Genomic DNA, 27,546 nt, shown 5'->3' with positions numbered 1-27,546 from the left:
AACTGGAAAGACAGTTACCCTGTTTACTGTACTATTATTGTACACTTACATTAAATAATGGTAGAAACACAGACTGAATATATTCTTAACTCAGTAAGAAGTCTCAAATCACAAATGGTTCATACAGACAGCTGCAGAAACATGTACCATGGGAGGCTAGACTGAAAACACTAACACGTCAGGAAGTGATGAATTCTAACATGAATATACAGTGTTTCTACAACTTCTTACATTGAATTTTAACTGATTTCTTTACACTGTATAAAAAGTGACTTTTTTTTTTTTCATTTTGTATTGCCTACAAACTTAAAACCATTTTGATTCATGACACTCACCCTCGGTGGCCCAATAATCATTCCTGTCCATCTGGTGAGTGTCATATCTTCATCATCTTCAAGGCCCCAGCTTACTGTACCATCACCTACTCCTTTCTGCCCTTCTTCAAGTTCTTCCAACAAGCGAAAATTACGAGGTACTTTAACTATAGAAAAGGGAAGAAGGTAATTAATACTGCTCACATTAAGGAAAAAGTAAGCCATTTCAATGCTTTTATATGTTATGCACTAGCAAATGTTAAATATACTTTCAAAGCAGAACAAATACTTCTTGCTAATTTATGTACCACTCAAATTGTTTTGAGGCAACTAATCACTCCACCAGAAGCTCGTTACTACCAAGTGACAGCAATACAAACTATAAAAAAGAAAACAAGAAAGCTCTCCTTAGTTTGCGATGGCTAAATTCCAATTCTTTTTCCTAAGCTCAGTGCTGTTTAAAGTCAGTACATTTCAAAGTCAATACACTGTCTGTCAAGTTCTCAACTAAAATCCACATAAAATTGATATAGCAAATTGCCTCCAAAAGTGAAGAATGCAACATTTAGCACAAATTATCTTAATAAATGTAAACTGTAAGAGAAATATTGGAAAATTTTCACTTGATTTCACTTGATTTAAAAAAAAAACTTTAATATATGAAAACAAATTAAAAATCAAGTCTTTTCAAACTAGAGATTATTATTCCCACTTAACAGAGAAAAAAAAAGGCACAGAAACACTGATTGAGCTGTAAAAAGAGATAATGACATATTCACAACAGAATATGAAGATGCACTGCCTCTAATGAGAGTCAAGTAATACTCACTTACTGAACTTTAATTATTGGATTTTGATTATTATACAGGAAAACAGACAGATATTGATAGGTATTAAGCAAGTGGATGCTTAACTGCTTTGTAGCACAGAAGCTAAAATGGTATTTCAGCACTGATGAGGGGAACAAAGCTAATCAACACTTGTACATGCCATCACGGTATGTGTTTATTTTCAAATAAAATACGCACAATGATGTAGTAACAATATCACAATACAATAAAACTTCCACCTTCTTATAGCTGCTTAGAGTTACAGTGTTTTCCATTACTTTTACTAGAGATTCTTTCTCATACAGGTAATCTAGAAAACTAAAACTCTAAGACTGGGTACATACAAAGTTGTTAGCAAGGAATACACACTATGCAAGTTTGAAAATGACACGGGGTTAGACTGTCAAAGAAAAATGTTTTTCTTAACAGTTACTTAGCCACTGAGATTTCATTCATAGTCACCTGGGTATTACATTACCCTAGTCTGCATTCCAAGCTGTCTCTATGCAAAAAAATTAAGTCCAATATTATACAATATGATTATTTAGTGAATAGATACGCATATAGACCAGCATAGATAAACATACCCTTCAGCAACTACACAGATATCTTGTGTAACTATGGTTTCTCTTATCTGTGCTAAAACTATTCATTTTTTTTTTTAATAACACAGACAAGGGAGGGGCTCCTAAAAATTACAGGAGCAAGTGCCTCGAAGTTCTCCATACTCGCAGAGAAAAGCATTGAGTATAGAATTAGGACAGACACCACAAGGAAATTAAATCAGTCATTTATGGTCTCACCTCCCTTCTGGCTTTGGTACTGCAACTCATCTGAGCCCATAATGAGCTACTTCAGCTTGCTAACTGAGCAGAAAATTACACATTTTGGTTAGTCTCCTGACAGCTTAACAAACCAGCCCAGCTCACAGGGAGATCTGACAAGTATTAGCATGAAAGCACAACCATGGCAGCAAAAATTCAGACAACTTCAATATAAAAATACAGTGTTTCTGTGGAGTGAAACTACTCAGGAAGCTTATCTTCACAGGTTAAGAGTTCACATATGACTGACTGAAAGTATTAGCACAGTACACAAACGAGCAGGTAACTTCTCAATACTTCAGAATAGATCCTTCTGAAAAAATTCATTGAAATTCATTTGCCCATTTGTCTAGTCCCATCCTGACTTGTTATTAACATTATATCTGTATATCTACGTATCTATGTATACCAGGAAAAGGGTAATGCTTATCTTTAAAACAAACAAAAATTTAAACCAGCAGGATAAACTTCTGCTAAATGTTGTTTTGCATTATATGACTGAGTAGCTTCTCACTGGTACCTGGAGCCTTAAACAAAATAAACCCACAAGCAACTCCCACCCCCAAAACCCCATGTATTTTGGCATCCAAACATTATGCTTACAGCCACAGTTGCTCACCACCTACCAACTGATACCCAGCCCAGCCTGAGCAGTGATCTCGGCCTTCTGGGTAACTCCCACCAGTTTATATACTGCACATAATGTGTTGTGGTATGGAATATCCTTTTGGCTAGTTTTGGTCAGGTGTCCAGTCTCTGCTCCCTCCCAGCTTCTCATGCCCCTTCTCACTGGCAGAGCATGAGACTGAAAAGCCTTTGATCAGAGTAAGCAGTGCTCAGTAACAACTAAAACATACGTGTCTTACCAGCACTGCCCTCAGACTAAAGCCAAAACACAGCACTGCACCAGCTACTAGGAAGAAAATTAGTTCTATCCCAGGTGAAACCAGGACAAAACCGAACCAAAAAAAAAAAATAAAACAAACCAAACCCTTATCTTTATAATTTCAGTCTTAGAAGCTATCAGCAAAATGAACTGGAATTAAACACTCGTGCTGTCCTGAATGCCCACTTGGGCACATTACTGCACTCCACATGTTTGCTTTGGTCGTGCCATAACCTTTACATAATACCTATCTAACTAGCTCGAAGAATGGAATACATTACAACATTGCACCTTCTTTCCAGTAAAACAATAGCAAGCACTTCTATGTAGAAGATCTGGTAACAGTGGTCTCGCTCTTCTGGAAATTAAGTCTGCTTCTAGTATAAGGTAAAGAAATCTTGTCCTTCTCACTATTTCATGTATTCCAGAATGCACAGTCTAAATTGTGTGTTAATGGTGTATACACAACTTGCAGTTTTGTCTTTAATCCAGGCAACAAAATTCATCAAATATTTGCTAAAAACTCAGAAATATTCCTCAACAGAATCTGAGAAAGAATTAGTATTTCATTCACAGAATTTGGACAATGAAACAACATCCTTCTGTTTCAGTTTGCAGCTCATAAGCAACAGGAGATAACAGAAACCACCACCACTCTTCAGCTGACTACCAGACCTCAAGTGTACCTTCTGGAACAGGTAGTGGCAATTAAAAAGAGAAAAGCCTCTAGCTTTTCACCACCATGGGTCTGACAAATATTGTTCTATCTGGTTCCACTTGCTGATGAGACCACTAACCAGCTTCAGATAAGTGCAGACAAGTTGTTTTTACTGCTTGTAGCAGGCACCCCCCAGCTAATACCTCACTCTTTCAAATGAATTAAAGCAGTCATTTGATTTTATCATTGGCAGAGCCATAGGAATGGCAAGCTCCACTCCACAGGCTGCAACTAACTGCTAGGTACAACACTGCATCCACCACAGCTATTCGCAAGGATGGACTAAGGCTCTCCATGTGAAAGTACAGAAAGTATAGCTGGGTTCATCCAGATACAAACAAAAACAAAAACAAAAAAAAACAAAACAAACAAACAAAAAATAAAAAGAAACAAACCACAACAAACCACAAACCAAACAAACAACAAAAACAAACAAAAAAATGCAACCTGGCCCCAACCTCTTTTAAATTTATCTGCAAAGCTTACTTCACTATGAATTTTACTGACAAATACCTACTTGATCCCCCAAAACCATACACAGGAACTGTCAAACAGCGTTCACTAATTTTTCACAAAAAGCTGAAGTAAACGTATTTTACTTAAACGAACAGCACTTACTCATGCTTACATATAGTATTAGTTTTTAATTTGGGAGTTTAATTATTAAACTGGACTACAGAAGCTGGTACCTATTAGAAATACACAAAATTAACAGTGAATTTAATACCTTGGAACAATAAGAAAAGAATAAAAGCAGAATCAGCAAAGACTTAAATTGATCAGGAGGGTTTACTTTCATACACATGGAGCTACTTCAGACATCACATTCTAAACCACTGAATTAACAGAAACAAGCAGTACACTGTCCCACAGGACACATTAGAAATTACAGTTATGCTTTTATCCAGAATCTGCGTAACTTGAAAAAACATTAGAGAAAGAAAAAGAAATCTTCAGTATCCTTTAGCAGGACCAACAACTTTCACTGAAGCAATAAAGGGGAACTGCCCAGATGGACCTGCTCTTGCTAGTACATCAAGACACAGTTCCACAGTTGGCAATGCCAGATCACCCACTAGTAGAGAGATTCCATCAGCACCAAGACACAACTGCACTTACGTCAAATTTAACAGAGCACACTGATTATACTAAATCACATTTTTAAACAATTCACATGGACACAATCCTTCAATTGAGTCCAAGCTCCCCACACATCAAACAATTATTTGCACTCTAACAGGAAAGAGTGGGATAACCTATGTTCTTCTACCTGCCAATTATAAAAAGGAGCCATAACCCTAATTTTTCATAGATTGGCTCAGACCCTGAAGTGTGAGGCTTTCTGTTATATTATAAAAATAGTTTCAGACAACTGTCTATTACAATATCCATACCAACATACCAACATTCAGTTTCTCTTAAAATCTTTCTTAGCTCTTGGCTTGAATCATTCCTGAAAGTTATACCCATACAAGGAGCCCCATACTGCCAGCACAAACCCCAACACAGCCATGAAAACAAATCTTACTATGGACCCAACAACAAATTATATCAGTAAATTATACGTTAACACAGCTAAGATACTGTCAGGGATGCTATTCTTCCTGATTGAGATAGCTATGTCAGGAAAAGTCTGCAGTATAAACTACCAGGAACGTATGACTTACCTTTTGCCCACTTACTTCTGGCTAACAGAAACTGAAGAAATATCAATAGCTTGGTGTGGTGGTTTACTCCCAGTCAGCACTAAGAAACTTAACCATATACCAGCCAAACCCACAACACTTGGTAACAAAAAGAAAGGCTCTCAAACCACAATTAACAGCTTCAGGCTAGCAGAAACGTTTTTAATTACAAAGAAGGGGGAAAGGATGTCAGCTTTGCAAATTTTAAGCCGTAATACAATTTCTTCTGGAGCAGAGAGGGGAAGAAATAAATCCAAAGAGAAACACATTGAAAATAACAGGTTCCTTTCCACCTGAACAATTCAGAAATTACCTTGCTCTGAACAAAATAAAGAGAAAAACTGAAGTAGTGTACTAATAACACCACCACACACCCACAAAACACATAAACCAACCAAAGCCTTGAACAGGCCCTGAAAGGAGCAATACACAAAAAAAGAGGAAAGAGAACTGGGGCATGTGAAATGATTCCATTCTGGCTGAAAAAAAAAAAAAAAAAATTCCTGTGGGATTAAATTTGTGGAAGACACTCTTTCCTGAGGGAAAAAAAAAAAAAAATAAAAAAAAAAACCACCACAAAACAAACCCTAATGTTTTTAAAAAAACATGGTCTATATTTTTGTTTCCCAGTTACTCTGCTCACATCACATACCCTTTTGCCTAGTAAAATACTCTATGAATACACACAAAACCAGTGGCTGCTTTACTACCAAGAACCTAGTATCAAGATGCATCTCTAGGTTTACTGCAATTGCACTTAATTATCTGAGGTTGATCACAGTTACCTGGCTCAAAAAAAAAAAAACAAAAACAAAGTATTTCTAGTATCTTGCCTATTAATGAAACTGGACATTGGAGTTTTGACTACAAAAGAAGTCCATTGCTACCAGCAGTAGTGGGATGCAGCAACTCAATAGTGAACTTTTTTGTTTTAAATCAAGAATGTTACTACACATAGTAAAAGCACTGTTTCCAACAACAGAGAACAATATGATTAAAGCAAGTAGACATTTTCAGTGAAAAACAATCTAATATTTCCAGTAACTACAAAAGCAGCCAGTTGTTGCTGCAGAACTCTATGATTGAGCCTGTACTGAGAAAACTGTAACTTCATTAAATGGGTTTGATACATATTCCTGCTAATTGAAACTTCTGCTTTCTCAGAATTACAGGCACATTGCACTTCTTTGAACTGCCTTCCAACAGCATTTTGACATACTTCAGGAAAATTCAAATTTACAGTTCTGTATACTAGCAGTATTCATACAGCTACATTTACGCTATTTTTCTCTACTTTTCTTCAGCCGGTATGTGCCAAAACAATGAAATTCAGACAACAGAATATTTTCCTTTAACAGTTTTGAGTTTAAATTTGGAAAGTACTATGTTATCTTAAATGGTGAAATTAAGCTATTTAGCAGCAATACGTGGCCTGCACACATTGATCAGGATGGTGAATAGGTACTACGCAATTCTAGCATGTAGGAAGCAAACATCCATATAATGCAAGCATAATATTTTCCAAAGGAACATGCCTGTCATCACTGATTTTGTCATGTAACACCAAAGAGATGCATTTCTATCAATGGTAACAGAATACAAAAGGACATTATTAAAACCACCTGGTACAGACAGATGACATAAAAAGACGACAGAGACCTCAGAGCACTCTGTGCTTCCAAAACTAACCATGGGGAACTCCTCAAAACCAACAGTGATCTTGAATGCTTTCCTCTCCACTTTGCTAGTGTCTGAATTATGCATTGTGTCAGACCAATCAAACAGTGCCTTGACATTACTGTCCACAACTGGCAAAGTTGCAAGCAACAGCAGTTTAGATATGCAGACTCATGAAAACTAACCTAACTAAGCTAATCTGCAGACAATTTCTAGGAACAGAATTTCAAGAGGAAAACAAGTCTGACATAATCAGGTAAAAATCCATTTCCACATAAAATTGCTCAACTCATAAGAAAGAAACAAATCACCAAGATTACTAACTTTCTGAATTAATAAGAAAAGAGATGAGCAGAAGGTAAGTTTTTATAGCTCAAATAAACAGATGTACATCAATGAACAGATACAACAGAACAAACAGCCATTTATGCAATGTGTTCAACGTTTATCATAATTTAGAGCCAGTTTTGATACAATCCTAAACATCAGAAAGCTGCCATCTTGTAAGAATTAAAGAAATCACCTCTACTCAACAGAACTGGTAAGAACTGAATTTATTGGCAGGACTAAAACTAAATATACATACACATACATACATATATACTGATATATTTGACTATGTAGGAACTCTGTAACTGGTTCATTTCATTTGCCTTTTACAGCATTAAAAAAATTGAAAGCTCACAGGTTGCAAGACTTCAAGAAGGTGCAATTCTAGGAACCACATTAAAGTTAAAAGTATGCATTTCATCAGGTTTTGGATTTTGGTTTTTTGAAGACATATCACTTGCCAAGGAATATTTCCCAGCAGGAGCCAAAAAACAGTCACAACAATGTGAAATTTAAACACTTCCATGTTAAAACCTGCTTTTTGGTTAAAGCTAACTAAAGTAATATTCCTTTTCAGAATTATACTGGTAATAATTTCCATTTATTTTACTTACATGAAATATTACATTTGTTGGTTTCTTAATAGACATAGTTCAGAACTAAAGTTAGGCTGCATGAGAACAACTTCCATAGGAGTTTCCTTTATATTTAAGTCTAGTGACAACCATAAACGTCCTATACATAGCTCACATTAAGAAGGCAGCTAATGAGAAACTGTGGTAATACAGCAGAAGCCACAGACATTTATTGCAACCCAGCAAGCACATTTTGACTGAAGGGAAAAGGTTGGGATGGGTGTAGGAATATAAATATCTTTAGGGCACAAATACAGTATTTAAAAAAACTCAGTAATTTCACTGAAGACAGAACATCGATTTACAGAAGCAGATGTCTCCCCCCCTTACTTGCAATTTCATCATGTCTATTCACAACATTAAGATACTGATAGTTATTTACTTGCAATAATTAATGAAAACTACAAATTCTAAACAGAATGATACTTGCACATCAACCTGTTGCTTCAGTAGTAGTTCTAGCTGCATTGTGTTAAAATATGCATTTAATACAACTTAAGCTGCTCCATCTCATACTTTGAGTTCAGCTGCCAAATTAAGTATAACAGGTCTTCAAAGGAAACCAGAACTTTGTACTTGCACACTGAGAGGCAGGCAGACTTCTAACTTGGAAAGGAAAGGCCATAAGAGCAAGAACGGCCCACTGTCTGTCAGCTCCCACTTTCAAGGCTTACCCCACCTCAGAAGAATTTGGTGATATCCAACTCTCTCATTTACCTTTCACATCCACCTTACCAGCTGCACTTACAAAATAGAGAACACAGTATGCAGTGACGGACAGCCTCACAAGGAAGGAGAGGTGGTAATACCAGTTTGCCTTACAAGACCCAAGCTTACATTTGATGTAAAAGAGTACATTTAGACATCATAAAACTTTAAATTTATGAACAATATTAAAGTTTATTTAGTTTGGGGAGGTGGGAAGGGAGTAAATTAATTTCTACAGATCTGGGCATTAGCAGTTGGGATGTCATGAATGCGTATCTGACATACACATTAAAATGGCTTAAACCACATGATGCTGGAGTAACAGACTTCAACATGTCAAAACTATAAAAGCAGTATCAGTTTACTCAATGTGTTTCAGTTGCTGTTTCACACTAAGAATGAAGAGACCCCAAACCTGACTGCTCCAGCAGATGATCAACCATTCCAAACGTGTAACTTCACAGGCAAGTCTGTGCAATTTTAGGTGTTATTAATTACATTTTTAAGTGTGAGAAATTACTACCAGAACAAATGGCTTCACTGTAAAGGCATCTTAACCCAAGTCCTCCTTTTATTACTATCTCTATTTTGTACAAAACAATGTAAGCCAGTACAGAGGGTTTAGAAAAGATATCTGTCACTTAAAAAAACACCAGCAATATCAACTGTGATTTACAAGTCTAAGGAATCAAGATTTCATCAGATGAAGAAACCTTTCCAATTTCTCTCAGACTCTAAAAAAAAAAAATACTTTAAAAAAAACACACCCACAATACAAACAAACACCCAAACTTGTTCAGTTAAATTAACTCCACTATTAAAACCATAAAGCTACATAAAGGCAAAAAAGGCTAAAGGAAAGATATAATGGCACAAGATAAGATCAATTTTTGAAAGTTTCATTATAAACCTGATACTGTTTGACAGAGAGGAAAAAGGATTTCAAATACATATTTCTTAAGCTCTCTTTTAAAATATCATCACACAAAGAAACTTCTTTTAGATAAAGTGACAGAGGAGCGGGAGAATACAGGAACTCAGCAGAAGCTAGTATCTCTTGTCATGAAATGGCTTTCACAGGGACCACTTTAAAAGTAAGAATACGTGTGACCCAGATAAGAGTAGCATCAAGGATTTAGTTTAGCAAAGCTGTAAAGCTGTCTAAAACGGGTTACAAGTCATTGATTAGCAAATAGCTGTTCTAAGACTTGCATGAAGGTCCTTTCCAACATGACTCAGCACACACCCACAGTCCAAAGAATCAAAATCCTTTATCTATGTGAAACAACTCTGTTGTTGTTCTTTCAGTTATACACATAAGCAAATGGATATATCCAACGAAGGTACCAGTCACCAAATATTTAATAACAAGAACTGCCACTATTTTTCTACATTATTTTTGTGATGGTCATATTTCAGCCTGCCATATTCTATATGCCATGGCACTCAAAAGTCCAGTTACATGATTACATATTCCATTTCAGTGAGAAGAAAGCAAGCTTACAATTTCTTCTATGAAACAAAAGTTCCAAGTTATAGGAATATAGCTGGACATTTTACTCAATCTATATTGCTATCCTAAGTAAAGAACACTACTTTTACATGTATTGGGAAAATGGTTTTGAGTTACTCACGCAAATTGCAAACGTACTTAACCAGATATGAACAGTCACAAATGAAATGAAATGAATGTGATTTTTTTTAATTTGCGCAGTTTAACTATGTATAACGTGTAATTTTTTACAAGAGGGATACTGAGTTTATCTAGATGCTAGATGTTATTTTCCTAACAAACGTTTTTTAACTCTAGTTGAAGCATCTCATCTTTCTGAAAAAAGGATTAAAGCTCTGAAGTTCTAAGTGTTGAAGATTCTATTTGTTCCAAAATGCTAACTAGAAATGATTTAGAGTCACATACTTGAAGCACCACACATTTTTCAAAAGGCTGTAAAACAGAAGCTCATGTTATTCAGAACCAGCCTGGCAGCTTCACAGTCATAAGTTTTTGCACTGATTTCATTCAAAATATTGTTTGAATTGTATCTCATTAGTGTCTTCCAAATGACAAATACAAAGAAAAACAATGCTTTGAGAAGGATAGCATATAGCAAAGCCCTTCTGAGTACAGCTTAAATCAGGACAATTTTGAATGCTTGCCCTACAGCACCTTCTTGTCTTTCCATGATCTATGCTGAGGCTCGAACAGACTAGTCAAGACAGCAAGGCAACAAAACGTAAATGACGTAAGTAGCTGAAGATCATCTAGTATGTTACATAAAGTTTTGGTCAGGATGAAGTACAAGCTATAGACTAGGAAAAAAAAAAAATACGTAAGAGTAGCAAGAGAGAGGAGAAAGGGTCTGTCCACAAAATGAAGCTGGACAGTTTCAGAGCACATACTTAACACTGCCTTTGGAAAAATCTTCCATAAGGCAAAACAGAAACACTAACAGAGATGTATCTAATTCAGCTCCATCACCTACTCATAAGACTTGGAAATCTAATTCTCACACATGAGAAGCCTTATCATCTGTGCTTAGATTTGTATTATGGACCATCTTCCTCCAACTACTGAAAGATGCATCTTCCTGAAACTGTGTGTTGTACCATCTTCAGGCTAAAATTTTCCAGGTCTGTACAGAACAGTTTAGAGGATGGGCTGAAATACTATGCCTGGCAACATCTCTGCATTTCAAACAAATTCTTAAACAAATAGAGTATTACAAAGTAGGCCACTTTTGCATCTCAGAAGGCGTTTAATTCTGCAAGCACACTCTTACGTAGCTATTGTGGGAGAAAGACTTAAGCTGGGGCTTGTATTTAGAGAGAGTTGTAAAATATCAGCAACAAAACAGTGTGGGCAAAACTCTGAGAAGAAATAAGAGTATCTTGCCTATATATGCCACAAAGTTAGAAAGAACTGATGGTCTATACATAGTTTAAAAGTCATCTGCAAGCTAGATTGTCCCAACCCAGCTAAAGCACCTCTATATTTGTGGCTTGCCAAGATGTTTTTAAGCAAGCAGAACAATGATGGTTGCAATTCCATGTGCACAGGACAGGATGGAAAAATGCCCCATAGAGAGTGCTCACTGCCTCACAGAATACAGTATTTTACTTCTTTTGTTTTGGCTGATTACTTGCAGCTTCAAGAAGTCTGTGCTTAGAGAGCTAACATTAAATACACAAACTAAAATGAACTAAAACTGAAAGGGCTGTAACATTCTAAACAGCTTTTTAAATTGACTTCTTGGACAGGCTCTGGATAACTGAACTGTATGATGGAGACGTAACAGAGAAAAGTAAGGGGAGTAACAAATCCTTGAAGGTAAAACATACTATTTAAGAAATAGATAACTGTTTCCTCTACAAGGGAAAAAAGAGGGAGGAAACAGACATCCAACAGGTCAGAGTAAAAGAGAAGCCTACCTGCGCAGAGTTTAACACTCAAGACTTCTAGATACAAAGCTTAAATTATGCCATCTCCTATACGGGAAAAAATAGTCTTCAGAACATTACTTCTACATCCCACTTATGAATAAACTTCTTTATTACTCCTCTAAATGGCTCTTAATATCTAAGAGTCTCCACACAGGGTATAGCGCTCCATCGATCCCTATCCCACCAAGCACAGGCCAGACATTGCCTTAATTTGAAATGGAGAAGAGTTCAAATGCTTTAAGGGGAAAGTATTACAAAACTCCATCCCACATCAGAAAATCTTTTTCAATTTAGTATTTTGGCAGTGTAAAGCTTTGAAAACAAAAACAAACCCCCAGTCACTGGCTAAAATATGGTCAGTCCTTCCTTCACAGCTCAAGGAGTTAGGCTGAATGCATTCAAGGCCACTTACAGACCTTCATTTTTAATATCAGCTTCCTTACATCTGCAGTCACACGCACTTAAAACTGCTTTCACCACCACGAATGTTTGCAAATAGAAGTAAAAAGAAAAACCCAAAATTAAGAAAACAAGGCACTGACATTGAGCATTGTGCCATTTCTTCTAACAAAGAATCAGTCATATATAAGTTCAAAGGGAAAGGTATTTTTGTATGGGCAACGTAAGTCACACAAAAAAGCCAGCTCATCCTAAAAATCAGAGTATCTGGAAATGAGAAGTATGGATTTTACAGGAAAAAAAAAACAACCAAACTTATTTTGGATCCAGCTGTGCTCCTTCAAAGAGATGAAGCACACTTTCATAAAAGGTTGCTTGTAATTACATACTAGAAGTAAATCAGGAATCTCACACATAATTACTGACTGTACATCGATGTTTTTCCCCAAGTGCAGAGTCAAAACAAGGGGAATTTTCATTAACTTGGCCCAATTCACCCTCCCCCAAGCTACTGAAGCCCTCAGTTGAAGAAATGGGAGACAAAAGATTTAGCAGCCTGTAGTTATAGAACAGTATTAGACACTGCTTGCTACCTTAACTGCTACCATCTTTTCACACGTAAGTTCTAACCATTGAGTGACATGATCCCTGGTTTTAGGCAGATACATCTATATCCTATACACATAAGGTAATTTTAAGTAAACCCCAAATTATGGAAATACAGAAATTAACTCCTGAATTAACTCATTTTAATCTGTTTCTTTTTCTTGTTACACAAGATATTTTAAATTATATGCTTTGTTAAATTATTCCTTTTAACCCAAAACTATGTTCAATTACATCTTCTGCTTTGTATTTTCAAAGAGATTAACAGAATGAAAGTCCATCTAACCGGTAAGACATTGGCTGATTATATCAACAGCCCTTCTTTAAAAAACTGACTTCTTTTTCCCCAGACCTTCAGCAGTATCCACATAAACAACCTAGGTCCAGCTTCAAGAAGGAGCTGCAATATCATGAGGTCAATCCAACTGCAGCTTACAAATGTCCATTTCTTGGACATGCAATATCTACATGTAAAATAAGTCAATATAGGTGATTTCAGAAAGCAAGTAAGACACTCTACAGCAATGTAATGTTGACAGTTTCTTTAGCCCACATTAGAGAACAACTATTTTCAAACTAAACTATCTGTTGTTAAAGGCAAGTATTTTCTTACATGATTGTTCAAAGAACTAGTGAGCCTAGGAGAGCAATTTCTGGGATAAAACTAAGACAGTCGATCTTAGTAAGAGTTTTGCTTAGACTTCCTTGGGGCTAGAATTTAATTCCAGGGACCTTATGCAACCAAAACATTCATTTCATTCATTTTTTCTGAAATAAATAAGGATTAAGTTGAACTTCATAGCAAGAGCAGATTAAATTTGCAGAGTTAGGTAGAGTTAAATCTTATGTCTATAGCAAATCATTCCCTTCCCTCCCCCACAAAGGAGTATAACACAGCTTCCGGGCAAGAGCAGCTCTTCTAGGTGAAGTCTTAGAAAGCAAATTCCTGTGTATTATGTGGAAAGAACAAACATACTACACCCACCTCCAATCTATGCATATATACTAATAAAAAGCCAACAGTATTTTCTCCACAGGAATTAAATCTTTTGCTTTAGAAGCTCTGAGTAATTTTCCCAACAATGCTCTTGACGATTCTAACTGCTCATTCCATTTTACTGGAACAATCTTATTTCTTGAACAATGCATACATGCGGTACTAGCACTTTACACTTTCTGGAGCAGACAGATGTTTAGTTTTCTACGTCTCCCACTTTTTTTGAACTTTAGGCATGGCTATATTTCTGACACAAAACCCACTACACTGGGTAAGTGTATAAGTGAGACCTTAAAACATGACATGTAAAACTGATAAAAGCATTTATATGAGTAAAACTAAGTAAGTTTAGTAAAAATATATTTCTTCTTATAGAGCTGAATGCTCTGTAAAAAGGAAATAGCTTTTTTTTTGCTACACAAGTTTTTAGTAAACTGATATTCTACACTAGCCATACTGAATGGACTGTGATGCCAAACAACAATACTCAGTACACATGACCTAAACCAACTATACTTCCTGCATTACAGGAAAACCCAGGCTGGAGCCACATAAAAGCTTAAGTCTTTGCAAACTGCTTAATAACAAAACTAATAGTAAAATCCTTATAAACTTAGACACTAGGAAATGAGAAATAAATTTTAACAAAATAATACACAGCTGAGTAAATACTTGAGTGTATCAATTCTAGCTCAGTTTATCATCGGCAACAACGTATATTTTTGGACTGCTCTTTCACAGTTGCAAGAGCTGCTCTATGCCCCAATTTGTTGTAACCTTATCAATTCCACTCTGCAAATCCCACATCCCCAAAGTCACATTACCAAGTGGAAAGGACTCTCCTACCCCAAAAAATCTGCCCAAGCTCTCCTTGCAGAATCAACACTAAGGTATCAAGACAAGTTTTGACACACAGACATTTCTTCTGTTTTGTTATAGTCTCAATCCCTCAATGATCCAGTGAATTAGGAGCAGAAATAAACTAGTGGCCAATGCTCACCCCAGATTGACCACTGAGGTCAATTCATTCCTCTGTCCCAAGCTCTCTCAATCCCACTTACAAAGTCTCAGAGGTAGAGAGAACATGAGGCCCTGAAGACTTCAGATTTTTGTACTGGGGAATGGTCTTTTTATATATCAAGCCTCTTATGAAACAAAACTGAGCCAGTATAGTTGCGCTTCTTAAATTTCTGTATTATTTTAAGCAATATTCTTGTCTTTTTGTTTGCCACCAACTTCCACAGTATCTGCCATACAAATGCTCAACACATGCTCTACTGATTACTGACACGGGATTCCCAGGATGACTTGCAAGCCTTTGCCCTTCATTTCCCTAGAAGAGAGAGACCCTTTGGTTCCAACGGCTGTCTAAGGAAAGAGAGCAAGACGCTTCACTCCTCCTCCCCACCATGCGGCAGTCACCACCAAGCTGAACTACAATGCCCGAAAACACAAGGCAGGCCTCACCCCTTGTCCCCTGAATCAAGAGACGAAAGGGACAATTTTTTAATTCGGATACTGCTATAGCACGACTTATACACTCACCAGATAGTACAAACCTTTAACACAAATATTTTTTCTCCAACATTTTCACCGGGCTAGTGATATCTCCTCCCTTCCCTATATACACACACATCTCCACATTCCTGCCTCTCAGTAGATAAACTCTTCCCCAGCTCCCCTCTATGTTAACCGCTGACACCGGCGCCCTTTCAACCACCATTCCCCCTTCAGGCCAGGTTCTCACGGGGATGGAGGGAAGACGGGAGGGTCGCTGCCTTACAGACGGGAGGTATTGTGCCCGGGCCATAACTTGGCCGGGCGCGCCTGTTCTTCCCTTTTCCCCTGTCAGAAGGTAACTCCTCCCCACTCCGGTCACTCCCGTCAGGAGCAGATCATCCTCCCCCCAAGGGAGACACCTCCGGCCCTTGCCGGAGGGCCCTCCCCAGCCCAAGCCTTATGCCCGTCTCCCCGAGCCGGCCGCAGGCCCACCGAGCCCCCCCCCCCTCACAGACCTGTGGATCCAGCCATCTTGTCCAGACCCCCCCCCACCGGCCAGGGCCTGCAAGCTATGCACGTCACTTCCCCATGACGCAGCGCGTCACTTCCCGCAGGGAAAACGCGGCTCTACAGCGCGGGAAAGACAAGGGGCGGGGAAGCGCGCCAGCGTCGGGGGCAGGACAAGGGCCGGAGGTGCCGGGCACCTTGCCGGGAGGCGCCGCAGAGTCGGGCTGTGGCTGTCGTGCTGCTGGGGGCGGCCGAGCCTGGAGCGCCGGAGCCGAAGGTGTCGGCTGCCGGAAGCGCCTTATGCCTCCTACACGGGAACCGCAGCGGCAGGCTGGCTCTGGGCCTAGTGGCAGATCGGAAAAGGCGGATTTCTCCCTTGCAGGCAGCGAGCTCGGCACCAACGGGCTCGGCAGGAGCAGCATTCGCTTGTGACCCGTCACCGTTCACACGGATGCGAAGGAGACGGTCACCAACGATGCCAGAAGACTTCTATGGAGCTTTCTATTGCCACAAGTTGACTGAGTCCAGAGAGGGCTCCTGAGGACTGTAACACTTTTCTCTCAGGCTTCATTTTAACAACCATTTAGCAGCCTTAGAGCCACCACGCCTCCTTCTCTTCAGTACATGGAGAATACAATACAAAAGAAACAAGCAAATTAAATTTCAATCCCATTCATCCAGAGGTTAACTCCTTTCCTGTCATGCAGTGGAAGGATCTCCAAGCTCCCTGACTTTCTCTGCAGGCACTACCTGCACATCCATGCAGCACAGTATCTCCTAATCCCTTAATTTGAAATCCAACTCGCAGTTTTTGTTTGCATGCTTTGCATTTGGTTTAGTGTGTACTCCCAAGATCCCGACTGCAAAACTTCAGTGTATATACAGGAAGTACATTTTGCTCGTTTCCTCATGCTGTTTCAACCTGGAAGTATAAGCAGTTTAAATACCTGAATCAGAAAGTGAGAAAATCCAATCAGAAAAAAAAAATTAAATATATATATATATCTCAATCTCGTGAAGACTTAAAATGTGCCAGCACAGATTTACAGAGAACATTTCCATGATACTTCACAGATGTGAAAATTCAGGAGCAAAGGACACAATCTTGCTATCAAGAGTAACAGAATTATACAAAATTCCAGCCCCATTTCCAATAGCCTACAAAACCCAAACTGGAACAAAAATAATGATTATTGCTCACAAAAGAAATACAAAATTCTGTTCATTATACACTGAGCTGTAATATCAAATACAAATTTAAATACTGACTGAAAGCATAAAACAAAGATTTAAGGGCACATTAAGAAAAATAATTTGGTTTTCTCTATAAATTTGTTCATGTCTGTTATTATTATATTAAAATGTCAGTAAGGTTTGTTATTTCATGCAAAGATTATATTTTTTCCTCTGTATACAAAATAACATGACTTTGAAAAGGAAAAAATATTTAAAACAATGTGTTAGGGGGTTTCATCTTAATTTTTTTTCCCATTTCTTTACACGGACATAAGAAAAAGTTAACTGTAAATAGGAAATATTCTCAAATGCTGCTGTTTAGTTTGTAACAAAATAGAGTTGAAAAAGTACACTGGAGAATGCGGGCATCGATCCCGCTACCTCTCGCATGCTAAGCGAGCGCTCTACCATTTGAGCTAATTCCCCACCTGAAAAAAACTCTAAAACTTACAGTTACTGACTTTCGACCTACTGAAAACTGCAACACCACTATATTTGGTGATAAATCCATTGTTTCTTGCCGAGTCACTCTTTCCACACACCAGCAACTGACTGCAACTCACAGCTGGAATCGTGATACATCTTTTCCATCTGCCACTACCAGAATCATCTTATTCATCTCTTTTATAACACAGGTACTTGTTATTTAGCTGTTCTCATACAAGAAGCTCTCCAAAAGATAGAGTTACTTACAAGAAATTTAATATTATTAAAAAAAATAACAACACCAAAACCACAAGCAAAAAACCAAAACAAACCCCAAATCCACAACTTCAGTTGAACAAGGAAACCCATGTTCTTTCCAATTTTCAAGGCATACACATGAAAAACCTGATTCAGGAAATGCTTAATGAGTGAAAAAAATATATGCTTAGTTGAAACAGTTTTATAGTCAAATGATTTAACCCAAAACACAGCTCTAGAGCTGTATACTTGGGAAAAAAAAAAGCTTCTGATTGCACAAGTCCTCCTGCCGATATCTGTCGGAAAGCTGGAGGAACTGCACCAGCTCAACCACCCCCCCAGCCTACCGCGCCGCACCGACAGCCACCCACCGGCTCGGGCAGCCAGCTGACGCATGCGCAGTGCTCTCGCCCCAGCCAGCAGTTACGCCCCCCTTCCCTGGGGAGCTAGGCCTCTCGGCGGACTTCGCCGGTCCCCGCGGCAGCCGTGCTTCCCCCGGGGAACCTGCCTAGGGCCTCGCCTCCTGCTACTTTGCGCCTACATTTGCTTCCCCGGTTCCTTCGAAAAGCCCTCTCCCACAAACGCTGGCCCTGGGATTGCCGATGCACCTACCACCCGCTCCCTCGCTGCCAACTCGTTCCCTGAAGCCAGCAGACAACCTGAATGGATTACAGGAGGGGTGCGATCAGGGTTCAGGAGAGGGATTGGAAAACTCTCCTCAAACAGCCTCAAACTTGAGCTCAGTCATGATGTGAAGAAGCACGCATCAACTTGCACATACACAATAGTTGATCAATCCAGATTTCTTGAGCTCAACCAAACCCAGGCTGCGTTCCACTTTGTATCTTCCCCCTACATATTTGTAACAGAAGCTTCTAGGGTTATCTCTGAAAAACCTAAGCTTGCTACCATGTACAAAGTGACATACCCAGCAAGAGAATCAGGACTCTGGGTCTCTGGAGAGTGAGAAGTTTTACAAACTGCCTGATACGACATGGCCCTGTGCACTTGTGCTCTTCTCCATAAATTCTGTACAGTGTTCCACATACAGCCAAACCATATAGCCTGTAATCTGCCCGATGGACATTTCAACTGTTGCTTTAACATCTTCATTTACGTAGTTGATTGTTCTTGTGCTGTGTCGGCACTACATCAGATACTGACTCTTTGCAAAGGTAAGCCATGTTCCTCACTCCACAGAAGAACAGATGTTACTCATCACATTCAAATCAGACTAAGGGGAAATCAAACCAGAGCAGGTGAGGAGGCAAGATCATGACCTGACTGGTTTCTAACCAGCCTGGCTTGTTCTTCATGCCATCTCACTGGCTTCTGGTGACATAAGATCCATTAGCCTTGATGTAATGGATTGCTTTGAGCTGCAGTACACACACACACAGAGTTGTTCCCAGAGCTGGATTCTTTGGCAAGTGATATCACAAAGCAGGAATAACTAAAAGTAACCCACTGTCTCTACTCTGTATAGCAGTATTTACCCAGCTCTTGACAAGCTTCAGCATTGGTTTGCTACAGATCTTCTGATGGCGCCAACCACAAGAAAATAGGAAGGGGAAGAAAGAGTGATATTTGGTAAAAAAAAACAAACCCATAGTTGTCAGCTCCAAGAACATGAATTGTGCAAGCAGGAGTAAAAATCAGAAATAAAGCTGCTGTGGATTTATGTCCATCTGTAAGTTTAAGTCATGTTAGTGTTAACATCTCAGTTAACACCAAAGCTAGTCTTCACAGAGCTAAAAAAAATAAGGAGTATTTTGGGTGGAGTGAATGAATATGTACAGTCTTTTAATGTTTGTAGAACGTCCTAAAGATTAAAACCAGCATGAAATCGATGTATTTGTAATACTCATGATATCTTTGCCATATAAATAATTCAGTTTTCTATGGCAGCTGCTAGAACATGCACAGATGCTTCAGCCTGTTCTCTGTGTTGAAAACACGAGGTGGAAATCATTATAGTTTTCTGTGTCTCAAAAGCTCACTGTTCTTTCAGACAGTTAATCAAAACAGTTGATCAACTATTGGAAACAAAGCTTAAGGAGACCCTTGAAAGGCATTGTCTGCTGCACAGATCTATCTCCAGACTTAAAAAATTCAACCCAGAAGTGAAGTCTTTGAATAATTAATGCGGAAAGCTACAAATGCTGCAACTGTATTACTCACTTGGGGTAGATTTCTTACCACAATCATTTCATTTGTAGAAGAAACTATGATACAAAATCCAGCTGAAGTAAGAAACATTTTTCATGTGACCTTATTTATACATCATCAAGCACACCATCAGACTCTCCTCTGTTCATGATGCACCTGGTTACTTGATCATCTGTAGGAATTTACAGTGAGGTAGCTAACCAAAATTAATTATCCCATAGTAAAAGCCAATGGTTTAGGTTGGAAGGGACCTTAAAGCCCATCCAGTTCCATCCCCCCTGCCATCACCTTCCACTAGACCAGGATGCTCCAAGCCCCATCCAACTTGGCCTTGAACACTGCCTAGGATGGGGCAGCCACAGCTTCTCTGGACAAGCTGTGCCAGTGTCTCGCCACCCTTGCAGTGAAGTGCTTCTTCCTAATATCTAATTTAAATCTTCAGTAACTATTATTACTCTAAAATTAAAGGGGTTAATAAAAAAAGAAAAAAACCATCAAAACCAACCAACAAAAAACAAACAAAAAAAAAACACCACCCCTGAACCTAAGAAACAACCCACAGCTTTTGTTTTTAATTTCAGAAAAGGTTAACATTTCCCCGAAGTTTTTCAGAGATGGCAACTATAAATTCAAATGCTGCTATAATCTTAAAGTACTGGTAAACAATTCACGTTCCCACTGATCTTACTTCAGGTTGTCTCATACCATTAACCTTTTTTTCATATCCTTTTATTTATTTCAGAACTGAAGTACCTGTAATTTCTCTGACAACATTTAGCAAAAGGGGCACTCATGCTACAGAAAGGCTTTTGCCATCAGAAAATTACAGAATCATAGAAAAATTAGGGTTGAAAAGGACCTTAAGATCATCTAGTTCCAACCCCCCTGCCGTGGGCAGGGACACCTTACGCTAAATCATATCACCCAAGGCCTCGTCCAACCTGGTCTTGAACACTGCCAGGGATGGAGCATTCACAACCTCCCTGGGCAACCCATTCCAGTGCTTCACCACCCTAACAGGAAAGAATTTCCTCCTTATATCCAATCTAAACTTCCCCTGTTTAAGTTTGAACCCTTTACCCCTTGTCCTATCACTACAGTTTCTAATGAAGAGTCCCTCCCCAGCATCCCTATAGGCCCCCTTCAGATACTGGAAGGCTGCTATGAGGTCTCCACGCAGCCTTCTCTTCTCCAGGCTGAACAGCCTCAACTTCCTCAGCCTGTATTCATAAGGGAGGTGCTCCATTCCCCTGATCATCCTTGTGGCCCTTCTCTGGGCTTGTTCCAACAGTTCCATGTCCTTTTTATGTTGAGGACACCAGAACTGCACACAATACTCCAGGTGAAGTCTCACAAGAGCTCACAAATTAGCTCAGCTCTTACTGAAATGGATTTCTGAACACCTGCTTTTCCTTCTTTTACTTTTTTTTTTTCCAGGAAAAATATCTATAATACACAAAGATAACAAGGTTACAAATGCATAGGAGATGTGTTACTGCCGAAACTGCAGAGACTCCAAGGAACTGAGAAGGAAGGGTGCAAGTTGGAGGAGCCTAACCTGTATTATGACTTTACCAAGCCTGCTAGCAGGATAAATCACAGGTGAGTTTTCCCACCTTCTAATAAGACAGCCTTTTCTTGCCAGCAGTTAACCTGATCCAAAGGTTCAGAAGCCAGGATTTTTTTTGTAAGATGAGAAGCTTTTACAGCTGCACACACACATGAAGTTTTACAGCCTTTTTTGTATTAAGAAGTAACAGAGAAAATATATATTATATAGTCAAGTTATTTAAAAGCCACGCTCTCAAGTACTAGAAACTTGAGAAACTTTAAGCACAGATCAACAGACGTTTTAATTAGTTTTTTCCAACCTCCACCCTCAAAGCAACGCCTAGAAAATGCATGAGCATAAGCCTAATTACAGAACTCAATTATGGATTTGCATTTTGGAAAAAAACATAAGTTTACTTAAAAGCACACACACTCGGCTATTATTTGTGCAAGTTACGGCCATCATATCTGGGCCATCGAAGACAAAATCTGCTCTTTCCAACGTTACTTTCTCCCTCTGCGATGATACAGAAGGTAACTTTAGCACGGAGCAGCTCAGGAAGGACCCCAGAGCTGGCCACCAAGTAGCTCAACACATGGGCAAGGTTTTTCTTTTGAAGGCTTACCTGCCATCCCTAACAGAGTTTAAGGATTAGGAGAAGACCCAGCTACAACACGACAAGCCTCCAGGACGGCCTGATCACCGCGCCATCTACATTTAAAGAAGGAAAGTTGGAGCAGGGAGCTGCTCCAGTACCCTTGCCCATTAGGAAAGCGGAGGACAGGGCGTGTGTAAGCACACTTTGTAGCAGAAGGTTCTCGCACCGGGTGGGCGGAGCGGCCCTGAGGCGGAAGGCGGGAAGAGGCATGGGAGCGGCGGGGATGGTGTTGTCAGGCTGGGGGGTGCGCGCTGAGGACTTCGAAAGACAAAGCTGGAGGAGGAGGTTGGTTTGTCAGTCTCTTATTAAGGGTTTTTCTGGTCGTGATGGCTGTCTGAGTGGGTCTCATGAAATTTAGTTTTGCAGTTGTGAGGGTGCTTGCTTGAAGGAGGAGGTGCCGTGGGTGGTGCTCCGCCTCAGCAATGAGGGGGAATTGTGGATTCTTTTGAGGGACTTCCCATGGCTGTACGGGGCTGCTGTGACTCGGGCTCCGCCTCTGCTTTATGGCTGTCACAGAGCAATGGAATGGAAAATTAAAAAGCACCCAAACACAAATGAAAATCTACAAGAGTTACAGTTGTTGAGGTTTGTTTTTTTTGTTTGTTTGGGTTTTGTGTGTTGTGTTTTTTTTTTGTTTTGTTTTTAATTATTGTGAAACAGTTAATGCGAAGGTTAGAATTGCTTATTCCTGTTTGGAGGAAAATCATGGTTTTAGTGAGTGAATTTAGGTCACCTATTTTTTTCAGTCATACAGAGAGCAGAAGGCATTATAACTAAAACAAGGTAAAATATTAAAGTGGAATTTTTAGTAATCGACTCATTTAGCTAGTAGCTAGTGTACCAAAATGGTAGTGCCATAACTGGCATAATTCTGAGTCACTTATGAAAATAGGATTTAGTCATTCTGCTGCTCTGGAATGTTTTTATCATAACTTAAGTGCTGTGTTTCTAGTTACTATATGACTAAGCAAAGGAACTTCTGGGTATTCAGAGCTCTGGGTGCAAAAATCCAACTGGTCTTGTGAAAACATCCCAGGGCAGAAGGAGCAACAAACTTGCTTACTTTGCCATAGTGACTAGTGGGGTTTTACAGTCAGGCAGTTGCTTAAATATCTGCGGTATCTGCAGAATAATTCCAGCCATAAGAACTTAATTACTGTCTACAAATTAATTTCGGATGTTTCTTTCCACATTGATTAGGTTTTAATAAGAGAAGAAGAACCATTTCCTAAATCCAGCTGTTTCAGTGGGAGTAAAGGAGCAGGTAACAGGATACTGGAGCTTAGTGGGAGAGTGTGTACAAGGCTTCTGGTACTGGGATTTGGGGTTAGACCAGTGGTCCTCATCATTTAATCAGGGAATTGTCATCTTGGATGCTGCAGCAGCATTTCACAGTTTCAGAAAGTGAGGTTAGCATTAGTGACATATAACTAATGGGAGTGCTAGCTTGGGAATTCTGTCTTTTTTCTCTGGTCAGTGATACTTAGTGTTTTGCCTCTCCTTTACCTCTTTAGTCCTCCTGCCTTTTCTAGAAGATTCTGTTTTCTATTATTTTTGTTATGATAATTGGTTTACTATTCCTACAATAATAATATTCCCAGAGTACCTTTGGATAAAAGAAGTGCTGGATTTGTCTTAAACTGCTGCTGCTGTTGTGTTTTTAAAGTGAATTTGCAACTGCAGGCCTACTTGGGCTTCGCTTAGTTAAGCTGTTTGGAGGTTTTCTGTGGTGACTTTTGAAGTACTGCATACTTTGAGCCTCATTGTGCTGTGAGGTTCCTAAAATTTGTTGTCAGACTTTAGGAATTCCATGCACTTGGTGTTCAGAAATTATAGATACCATGGTGGACAAAGGAAAAACAAGAAAAGGACTTGTATTACTAAAGGATAATGTAGGTTGCCCAGACAAGAAAAGATCTAAGTTGGAAGAGCATAGTGGCAAGGAGCTTGATTCGCAAGGTTGAAGAGGTGAGGGAGTCTGGAGGAAATGCCATATGAATAGTGTTTTTTGTGTGTTAAAGTTAGGGTGGTAAAATATTTTTAAAGAATGATTACACAGAGGTTGACTTTGAGGGATTTGATACTGTTTCATAAACCTCCACTATCTTTAAATATGTAACTTTTGATTACAGCTAAATACTGAATTGTTGACTACTGAGAACTTGAACACAGGCATGATTCTTGAGTTATATATGGCATGGCAAGAGCTGTATATGCAGAGTATGACTTAGGATATATTCTTTAAGTACTTGGCTTAGCAAAATTCTCTAAAATTTGATACTTTCGTTTATTTCATGGACACACACAGAATGCCAGTTATAAAAAACCCTCAAATACGTATTATTTGGGTATTAACCTGAATGTCCTGCAAAGACTGGACTTCGGTTATTGTACTTTCTGAAATTACTGAGTCCTTACAGAAGAGCAAATTGAAAGATCTTTATATGTTAGTACAAGTCATGTGTCTTAAAGGACCTTAGGCAAATCAAGAAATAAACTGTAAGAGAGTTGTTTCTAGAGTTAATTATGAAATTTCATTTTCTTTTTTTTTTCCTTTTTCCCCAGAAAAGCAGAGATGTACTGCTTTTACAATATTAAATAAAAGTTCACAATTGTCTCTTGCCTTTTTTTTTTTCTTAGAGTCAAAACAAAAGAATGTCCCATACTATTAGGAGACTTCTGAAGGGCTCACTCAAATCCACCTTCCTCTTTTTACAGGAAAAAGAAACGTGATTCCCCAAAGTTCCTTATCTTAGGGTTTTAATAAAGTCAGTTGTGTGTCTTTCCATTACGGCCTGTTATTTCTTCTTTTTATGAATTTCAGTGTTATTTTCTGACTAATCAACAATTGTTTTGATTAATAGTGTACACAAATTACAGTTGTTTCCAGCAGTCTGAATCAGCAGCTGTTTGTGCTAATCCTAAATATGCTAGGTAGGCTTCAATCCTCCCAAGTTCAATGACAATAGATAGAGGTTGAGGAAGTAAGCTGAAACTTACACATGAAGTATGTGTTAATGTGGTTGTCATGAGGTCAGTCACATTATGTCAATAAATCTGCATGTTTCAGTTCTAGCAAAGTAGATCTCTTTTGCTTGATTTCTGTTTTATGATAGAGTGAAATCATCAGCAGTTTCTGCTTTTTGTGTGTGTGTGTGTGACCCTCTAAATGCCATTTTCAAAGGGTGAAGACTCTAGTATATTAACAGGAAACATTGGAGACCTTACTTCCTTTGTATTTTCTGATTCCGATCTTCCAGTGCTGAAACCAAGCCACTGAACAGAATTTTCACTGCTGTTTTATTATAGCCATGATTTTTTTTTAACATTTTAATCATGCATTCTTGATTTTTATATGTATGTGTGAGAGTGCATGTCTGTCTGGTGATACAGCCATACCTTAAAAATACCTGAGATTTAAATAGATAATGTGAACTGTTACTTTATTTCCCAGTATTCTGTTTGCCTCCCTGCTGCGTTTTTTTACCCTTTTTATAACTTGGTCCCAGATTCCATTGCCACAAGAACAACTAGAAGAACTCTACCTATTCAGTCACATCTATCACATTGTAAAATGTGGAAATGAGTAAAGTCATTGAGCTGATTCTTTTCTGCCTAGGGATTACAAAAAGGAAAAATCTATTAAAAAAATACTATCTTTAAATATATCCAGGTTTCTCTTGACAGTCATAATTGTTTGGTGTGAATATAAATCTGCAATTGCTAGGAAGCACAGACCTTCTGTTACCCAGATGTAGCTCAACTGAATAAAATGCATCCTGTTACATCAAGGAATCCAGATTTCATGTTAGGCCAAATTCCCACTGAGGCTGTCAAAAGTAGTGTGCTTTAAGGAAGACCTAATTGTTTCTTCATTTCAGTGAGAAGTTGTGTTCTGTTACTGCTTACCAGTAACTTCGGTAGGGGATTAGAACTGGAGCAGTGGACGCTGACTGCCCGGCTACTGTGAGTTTGGGGGAGAAAGTTTTGTTTGTATTTGAGACAGCAGATCAAGTTTCAGTATAGCTTTTGGGAAGTTAGTCGGTTACTGGGAAAGATGGAAGTAGGAAGTGACAGAAAAAACAGTCCTGATGTTATGTGGGGAATTAGCTCAAATGGTAGAGCGCTCGCTTAGCATGCGAGAGGTAGCGGGATCGATGCCCGCATTCTCCAGTGTTTTGAGACGCTGAGAACGTATGTGCTGCTTAAAAGCGTGAAGTGTCACTTTTTATAGCTACTGCGAACAATACTTATTTTTTTCAATTGCCAGTTGTATTTTTTTCTGCTGGTTTTGAGATTAAAAAAAAAAGCTGCAAACCGCAAACAAAAAGAACCTTGTAAACTTGGTTTGGTTTGGTTTGGTTTTTTGGGGGTGGGGGGTGTGTTTTGTTTTTTTGTTAAATGAGTGTAGGTACCTGTGCAAAAAAGTAATAGGTTTTAAAGAGTGAAACAAAACCACTGACAGCCACACAGTTTCTTCTAGTTTTTGTTGGTGATACAATTTTAGTTCCCTGTTTATTCTACTGTGCATTGTGGGGCTCCTTTAAATTTAGATGCATCTGTAGCAGTTTTTTAAGGATTAAAAATATGCAATTTTAAGAAGCATATGCACGCCATGAATGATTTCATTTGTAAATGTTGATCAAAGATGAGCATTAATTTTTAAAGTGCCAATTATTTTCTTATAATGGGTTGAGGAAGAAATTGAGTGAAATTGGAGAGATTGTAAATCATTGAAAACTCAGGTTAGGAATAAGTGTGTCAAGCCCATCCTAACTACAACAGGTAGCAGGATCAAGGTAGCTGGAGAGGCAGTAATTCTGTGGTGAGCTGATTATTATATAGACAACTATATACTTTTACATTTTAAACAATTAAAGACTAACTTTTCATATCATAAAAAAATGCTCATATTAAAAGACTTCATAAAGGACAAGTGAATTTTATTTACTGTACTACAGAATATGAACATTAGTATTAAATGCTTTTGTGAAGAAATGATCAGTTCACAAGTGTAGTCTGCTAATTGAGCCTTCTGTTTTATTTGCTATGTGAAATTGTATGTTTGTATACTAATTGTATGTTTGCTATATGAAATCGTATATATTACTATTTATTTTCTTTCACAAGCTTGACCAATTTATGGAAGAAAATCTTTACGGTAGAGATATATTCAGTGTCTCAAAACAC

At 38.6% G+C, this 27,546-nt stretch overlaps 1 protein-coding gene and 2 non-coding genes across 5 annotated transcripts in view; 1 reads left to right on the top strand and 2 right to left on the bottom strand.

Annotated features, from left to right (window-relative positions):
* Nucleotides 1–22,345, bottom strand: part of UBE2V2 (ubiquitin conjugating enzyme E2 V2) — a 32,855-nt gene extending 10,510 nt beyond the window's left edge. Inside the window, exons 1-2 of one of the 3 annotated variants that reach the window (XM_057397753.1) lie at nt 22,324–22,345; nt 336–481 (exon numbers count right to left, since the gene is read on the bottom strand). In XM_057397753.1, coding sequence (XP_057253736.1) covers nt 336–481; nt 22,324–22,330 — 153 coding nt within the window. In that variant the 5' untranslated portion in view covers nt 22,331–22,345. Of the gene's footprint in view, nt 1–335; nt 482–16,065; nt 16,219–22,323 lie in introns of those variants that run through there. The other 2 variants (XM_057397754.1, XM_057397752.1) reach the window with 2 other exon arrangements.
* TRNAA-AGC (transfer RNA alanine (anticodon AGC)) lies at nt 17,647–17,719 on the bottom strand. Its single transcript has one exon. It is a non-coding gene; the product is annotated as a tRNA-Ala (tRNA).
* Nucleotides 22,346–26,456: 4,111 nt separating the features above from the next.
* Nucleotides 26,457–26,529, top strand: TRNAA-AGC (transfer RNA alanine (anticodon AGC)). Its single transcript has one exon. It is a non-coding gene; the product is annotated as a tRNA-Ala (tRNA).
* The last annotated feature ends 1,017 nt before the right edge of the window (nt 26,530–27,546 follow it).

The sequence above is a fragment of the Pezoporus wallicus genome, unplaced genomic scaffold, assembly GCF_028554395.1.
Source record: "Pezoporus wallicus isolate ANWC-B61680 ecotype Strahan unplaced genomic scaffold, APGP_CSIRO_Pwel_v1 contig_227, whole genome shotgun sequence".
Lineage (NCBI taxonomy): Eukaryota > Metazoa > Chordata > Aves > Psittaciformes > Psittacidae > Pezoporus > Pezoporus wallicus.
The sequence above is the reverse complement of the archived record's forward strand: the minus strand, read 5'-3'. Positions and strand labels throughout refer to the sequence as shown.